Source organism: Eschrichtius robustus, chromosome 4 (genome assembly GCF_028021215.1).
Source record: "Eschrichtius robustus isolate mEscRob2 chromosome 4, mEscRob2.pri, whole genome shotgun sequence".
NCBI lineage: Eukaryota > Metazoa > Chordata > Mammalia > Artiodactyla > Eschrichtiidae > Eschrichtius > Eschrichtius robustus.
In genome coordinates this window covers 9,325,683-9,332,531 of record NC_090827.1, presented here as the reverse complement: position 1 = coordinate 9,332,531, position 6,849 = coordinate 9,325,683, and the positions used below count along the sequence as shown (strand labels likewise).

Below are 6,849 nucleotides of genomic sequence, written 5' to 3'. Positions count from 1 at the left end.
ACTGCAGCATTTCCATGTATTAAAAATTAGAAACAAGTGTTCAGTGGGAACTCAGCAATATGCATTTAACGTAAGCAATTTTTAATGTCCTGCCAATGATTGAATAAAATGTCATAGTTGCAATCTTTCGGCACAAGGATCTCTTCTAGAGTATCCCCTGAAGGTAACTTGGTAAACTCCATGGTGGCAGAGATCTATTTCATTTTGTTCAGACTCCTGACCTAGCACTTTTTACACGTTCATCAGTGAGGATAAAATGTTTGCTAAATCAGTGAGTCAATGCATTGAATTACATTTTTATTAATTTTATGTTAGTGGGGAAATGGGCATTAGATATCTTAAATAATAAGCCAAACATAGTATTTAATCGTGAAGGAATATTTAACCTCTTTTGGTGTTTCCTTAAGACAATGATCAGTTATGCCTTGTAACGTATAAGTTAGTATAAATATGGTTCAGAATCTTGTTCAGAACAAAACCTAAAGAGCAGTGCTGCGTGGATGACTGTAATTTTGTTTCTTTTAAAAGGTGGAGGAAGGGATATGAATATTAAGGGTCTTTGATGTGCTGTGCTCTTTTGCATATATTATCTCATTTAATCTTAACAACCATACAGGGAAGTCTTTCTAATTATCATTTTTTATAGATGAAGAAATAAAGCCTTTAAGTAGCTAATAATAGCAAGGTCCAATCCAGACCCCTCTGACTTCAAAGTCTGTTTCTTCTCTTACCATACCTCCTTTATACACTAGCAAAAGCAAAACCAATTCACTGCTATCCAACAGCTATTAACATCCATCTGCAGAAGGCTGTCTGGTGGACATGAAAAAGAGTCACATGGACACGATCCAGAAACTAACTCAGTGGATGAATGAACGTAATAGAGGCAGTAACTGAGCATTTGTCACCTAAAACTAGGGTAGAGAACTAAATGACGTCCCAGCAAAGAGTATAACTGGGGAGCAAGTGAAGAATGAACAGAATAATGCTTTAAACAGTACAGGGTTTAGATGGTCACTTATGGAAGTCCAATAAGTCAGTTTACCAACGGTAAGCATTTTTTGAGAACCTACTGCATATGTCTAAATGACACTAGGGTGGGTCTAGCAGGGCTTGGGGCTAGTGGTTGATAATATCCCTAGAACTTTTTGTCAGGAGACCGACAAGCGAGGAAAGTGAGTTATACCAGAAGGATATCAGTGTTCACCTGGACAGGTGAAGCCAAGATGTATGGAGCCAAGAGAGATCTAACCAGTGAAGTCACTGAGCCTTTGTTCACATTGTCAAGGGTAGGTTCTTTCAAGGGCCAGGAGACTTAACGTCATGTCTTAAGAGGCAGGCGGCCAAAGGCAGGACCGGTTACATATTTCGTGCCAAATGACAATGCCAGGTCCTTATTCAAGACAGCAACTGCAGAGCACTAAACCAAGTAGGGGGCCCCTCTAACAGCTGGATCCTGTGCAGCTGTACAGGCCGTGCACCCATAACCAGTAAGAAAATACTCTGTAAGAGCAAATGCAGCAAAAGAAGGGAGCACATTCATTGCACACCCAAGGCCTTTCACCAGTGCGCGGACACTTACCGAACAAGATGCACTGTGGTGCGTGGCCCCAGGCGGCGACTAGGGCTGCTGCCCGGGATCCCTGGTTTCTGCCCAGCGAACCAGGTAAAGCCCGAGCAGCTTGGCGCCCTGACTCCACAGGCAGAGATGAGAAACCGCGGTAGGCGGCGCTCTCCTCGCTCTCGGGAGCGGGAGGGGGTGCTGCGCCGAGTCCCTGCATCCCCCGCCCGGCATCCTCGCCCCGCGCCCCTGCCTCCCTGCGCCCCGGCTCCACTGGTCTGGCGGCTGCGCCTCGGGAGGGCCTGGCGGAGACCCGGACCTGCGGCGCCTGAAAGCGGGTCCGAACAGCTCGCTGCCCTTTCCGTCCCGCTTTGTCGCTCACTTCCTCCTCCCGTTCCTTCCTTCGTCCCTTGCTTTTCCCCCCCGCGGCGGCTGCGCCGGCCTGACAGCGAATCTGCCGCGAACCCCGAAGCTGCGCGAACCGCCCGCCGCGCCGCCCGCCGGCCCCGCCTCGTCCCGGCTCTTCCTTCCTCCGTGCGCCCCCGGCGGGTCCGGCGGAACTGGCCGCGGGCCCCGAACGTTCACCGGCGATGGGAGGCCGGCCGTTCGGGAAGAGGACGTGACCGTCGGCGAGGAGGCGCTCTTCTGCCCGGGGAAGCGCCTGGAGCGGAGAGCCGGTGAGAGCTGGCCCCTGGCGGTGTCCCCGCAGCCGGGGGGCTGCTGTAGTTCCTCAGTCCGGGGGGTAGGTTCTGGGCAGCACAACACAGCGTTTGCTAGGCACTAACTCCGCTTTGCAGCTAAAACTGAAGAGACCGAGGGATGGGTCTGAGGTTCCGTTGGCGTTTCTGCCCAGCCCAAACCCTCATTCCCGGGCACTGCCCTATTCGTAGCTCTTGCTTAAATGTTCGGCCTGGGTGGCCGTGTGTGTCCCAACTGACACTTCTTGCTGTTTGGACGGCAGGATCCTGAATAGAGCCAATCCTTAGCTCTAGTCAACAACCAGTGAGATTCCTTCAAAAGTCTGTACTAAGGGATGGACCGGCTCTCTGGCTGTATAATGGGAGGAGCTAGGTTTGAGAGATCGTGCCAACTGGCAGGGCCATTTCTAGATAATGTGCACACTTTTGACTTTGCAGAGAGCACATACTTCCCCAGAGGGGGACGGACGAGTGGAGGGAAGAGCTGCCTTCATCCCAGGAGAGTCTCAATTCCATCCCATGGCTAGTTTGAGAGGATTTCTGTACAGGCCCAAACTCCTACAGATAACAAAACACAAAAAGCAGCTACCTGAGGGTGCTGGCTAGGAATTCAAACCCAGCCCTGTTTCATCCCAAAGTTAATTATTTTCCACCACCAAAGTCAGGTAAGGTTAATAAGTACTTATGTATTAATAATTAGGTGGAAAAAAATTCCAGAAGGGACCTGAGAACGCTGCAGCTGTTCATTGGAAACCAGGAGGAGTAGAATAATTGGAAAATGTGTCAGGGGAAGAAGGAGAGGACATAGTAAAAGCACATCAAGACTAAGACCAAGACCAAGGCAAAAGGTAACCAAACTCTTAGACCACATTCCTGACTACATTTGAGGCTGCTACTTCCACATCTCTCATTTATTTCATCCTGCCTTCGACTTTACCACACCAATGAAACATCTGTCTCAGAGGTCCACAATGACCTCTTACTGGATGAACATAGTGATTCATTTTAGTTTTTATCTTATTTGACATCTCTTCCACATTCAACATTCCTGGCTACTTCCCTCTCATTGAATCAGTCTCCTCTCTTAAGGCTTTCCTGTCACGACTTTTCCTGGTTTTGTCTAAATATCCAGCAGCTGCTTTGATTGTCTCTCTCCCTTTGATTGTTGGCGTTCCCCAGGTCTACCTTTTTAAACCCATTAAACCTGTGTGGACGGGAAAACTAATTCAGTTTGCGACTGAAACAGTAACCACCTGCCCCCTTCACACAGGTGCTTTTCCTACCAACAACTATCATAGCTGGGCAGCAGAAGTGCTTTATGAATAATTGCCGTTTCTTCACACCGAATATTGAAAAACATATACTCTGGGGGTCACAATTTAATCAAATCAGTAATTTTTACTGCTTCATCAAGGACAAAAAAAAAAAAACCCACCCTCTTCTTGTGGTGTACTCTCCTTGTGTGAGCCAATGCGTTCTCATGACTTCACCCATCACGTGCATACTGATAACTTCCGACTATTTTCCCAGCCCAGATTTCTCTCCTGAGTTCCACACTCAAATGTCCAGACAGGGCTTCCCTGGTGGCGCAGTGGTTGAGAATCTGCCTGCCAATGCAGGGGACACGGGTTCGAGCCCTGGTCTGGGAAGATCCCACATGCCGCGGAGCAGCTGGGCCCGTGAGCCACAACTACTGAGCCTGCGCGTCTGGAGCCTGTGCTCCGCAACAAGAGAGGCCGCGATAGTGAGAGGCCCTCGCACCGCGATGAAGAGTGGCCCCCGCTCGCCGCAACTAGAGAAAGCCCTCGCACAGAAACGAAGACCCAACACAGCCAAAAATAAATAAATAAACAAATTTATTAAAAAAAAAAAAAAAATGTCCAGACATGGTCTGGAAATGTCTGCTCAGAGGTCCTATAGGCGCCTCAATTCAACATATCCAAAATGGAATTCCCACCCAAACCAGCCCTTCTAGTCTGCCCATCTTGATGAATGGCAGTGCCTCTCACTCAGACCTTCACATCTGTAATTTTCCTCCTTCACGTCTGTAATTTTCTCCTCCGCTCCATCCTCACCGCCATTTCCTTAGATCCAGCTGATACTGTGGCTTCCCAACTGATTTCTCTGCCTTCAGGGTCACCCCTTGTCCATTCTCCACATGGTGATCATCACACAGTCATGTTTGCGTTTTTTCAATCTCACCTCCCAGATAAAGTAAAAGTCTTTGGCATTGCATAAAAGACCCTTCCTTCCTGGTCCGTTCCCTGCCCCGGCTCCCTTGTAATTTTTTCTACTTCTGACCTTCCTTCTTAAGCTTTATCCCGGCCTGTGTATGTTTTTCTCTCTCCCTGTAACACATCTCCCCACTTCTTTCCCAGGCGAACTTCAAATGTCATTTCCCATGGGATGTTTATTCTGCCACTCCTCCAGTTGAAGTCTCCCTTTCATTTATTCCTATGACATCCAATACTTATTTCTATCCTAACACTTACTACCCTATATCAGAACTCTTTTCTTCCCTGTCTTCACCTTGAGACTGTGAATTCTTCGAGGGCAGGGACCAGGTCTCTTTTCTAGATAATCCTAACAGCACAGCAGGCATTCAGTAAGGTTTGGAATGCATGAATGACATACTTAGAATAGAGAAGTTATTGTCTCATTCCTGATCTTTATCTTAGCACCGAAGAGTATGCCCTTCCAAAGTGATGAATCGAGAAACGAAACCCTCAGATTTCTTCAATTACAACCAAGTGGGCAGGTGAGTCCAGCGCCACTGTTTTAAGATCTTGTTCAGTCGGTTCTAGCGAGTTAGGCTGGCAGAGCTGAGGAAGCATGACGGTGGTACCTGAAGTAAGAAACAATGACAGTGTAAGAAGATCCAAGCCTAAGGGTCTTTGTAGGTCCTGCCAGAACATCTTTACGCTGTGATATTTCCGTGAAGGTAAACATACTCTTACGGATCAGAGAAAAGTGAGAAGCTTGTCTACTGCCGAAGTCTAAAGCCAAATTCATGAAAGAGAATCCCGACCCCAAAGTGTCAATTTGGAAAGTCAGAGAATAGTAGCATCAGGTTTTCTAATAGTAAAAGCTCTTGCTTTCAAGATCACACAGTTTGTTAGGTGTCACACGAGGAACTGTTCCAAGCTGTACCCCATAGGTCACTATGCAGTTTTTGAGGACAGGGCCCAGGCGGTTTTACTCAGTCGTACACACACACAGCACCTGTCACCATCCTGCTACAGTGGGCACTCAGCTTGCTGAATGAAGGAAGGAATGAATAAATGTGCTCTACCATAGGGGTGTAGATGAGAAGGAAGAGCACTGTCGTTTCTCTAAAGGTGGAAAGCTTTAGTATTTCTGGGGAAAATAAATATTTACTTCGAAAAAAAACTTTATCAAAGCAAAGGCAAAAAAATGTTTCAGATGTCTGAAAGATCTGTGTTAAGTTGCTGAATCAGTCGTCGCTATTTCAGAGGATGATGGAAACTTACCTTCTGAAATGTTGGCATGTCTGCATAAGAGGCGTCAGGGCCAAATGGTCCAGTCTGGAGTTGCCTGAATTCTGCCCTCCTTACCTGCATAACTGAGCAAGTTACTTGAACCAGTTATTTAACAAATGACTCATTTTCATCATCTGTAAAATGGGGATGATTATACCACTTAAGGTTGTTGAGAGACATGAATAGTTAATACAGAACCTTCGAAGTAGCATATCTCTTTTTCTGCCACTAATTCCTATCTCTCTAGGTGTCATTTTGCTTTTCAGTAAATGTTTCTCTGCGGGTTTTTGTTTTTTCCCTCCCCTTCTGTGCCTTCTTTCCCCTCTCACTACCTTTCTACTTTTTTTTTTTTACTATCTCTCTCCCTGCCTGACTGAATTTTTTCTTAATATTCTCATACTTCTCCCTCACTCACCTAAAAAATGACTGATGGCTATGAACTTTAATAAACTTAACAGAATAAGAAACTTAATAATGACTATTAAAACCCTATATTCTTTTTCCCAAACTAATTTCTGATCTCTGCCATATTTAGGCATACTTTTTTTTATATTTAAAAAATCAGTGAAAACATTCATGTTAATTTAGTTCTGATTTTCGTCACCTAATATAACTTTATACCGAAGGGGATCAGGATATGCCCCCCTACCCCCAATATGCCCCTTCGGCATGAGGATTAATTTGAGCTGAAGGCAATTAAGAGTCAACAGATGCAGGCCTTCCCTGGTGGCGCAGTGGTTGAGAATCTGCCTGCCAATGCAGGGGACACGGGTTCGAGCCCTGGTCCGGGAAGATCCCACATGCTGCGGAGCAACCAGGCCCGTGAGCCACAACTACTGAGCCTGTGCGTCTGGAGCCTGTGCTCCGCAACAAGAGAGGCCGCGACAGTGAGAGGCCCGCGCACCGCGATGAAGAGTGGCCCCCACTTGCCGCAACTAGAGAAAGCCCTCGCACAGAAACGAAGACCCAACACAGATATTAAATAAAATAAATAAATTTAAAAAAAAAGAATCAACAGATGCAGAAAGAAGCCTTCTCAGCATTTCCCTTATCTAAGAGCAGAAACTTCTGAGAAATGAGGCTGTCATAA

General features: G+C 46.6%; 1 protein-coding gene across 4 annotated transcripts in view; it reads left to right on the top strand.

Annotated features, from left to right (window-relative positions):
* The first annotated feature begins 1,824 nt into the window (after positions 1 to 1,824).
* The window catches only part of ABCG2 (ATP binding cassette subfamily G member 2 (JR blood group)), a 155,490-nt gene continuing 150,465 nt past the window's right edge, over positions 1,825 to 6,849 (top strand). For 2 of the 4 annotated variants that reach the window (XM_068542423.1, XM_068542428.1), the window contains exons 1-3: positions 1,825 to 2,238; positions 2,960 to 3,107; positions 4,938 to 5,017. In XM_068542423.1, the coding sequence (XP_068398524.1) occupies positions 4,965 to 5,017 (53 nt within the window). In that variant the 5' untranslated portion in view covers positions 1,825 to 2,238; positions 2,960 to 3,107; positions 4,938 to 4,964. The remainder of the gene's footprint in view (positions 2,239 to 2,959; positions 3,108 to 4,937; positions 5,018 to 6,849) is intronic. The other 2 variants (XM_068542425.1, XM_068542426.1) reach the window with 2 other exon arrangements.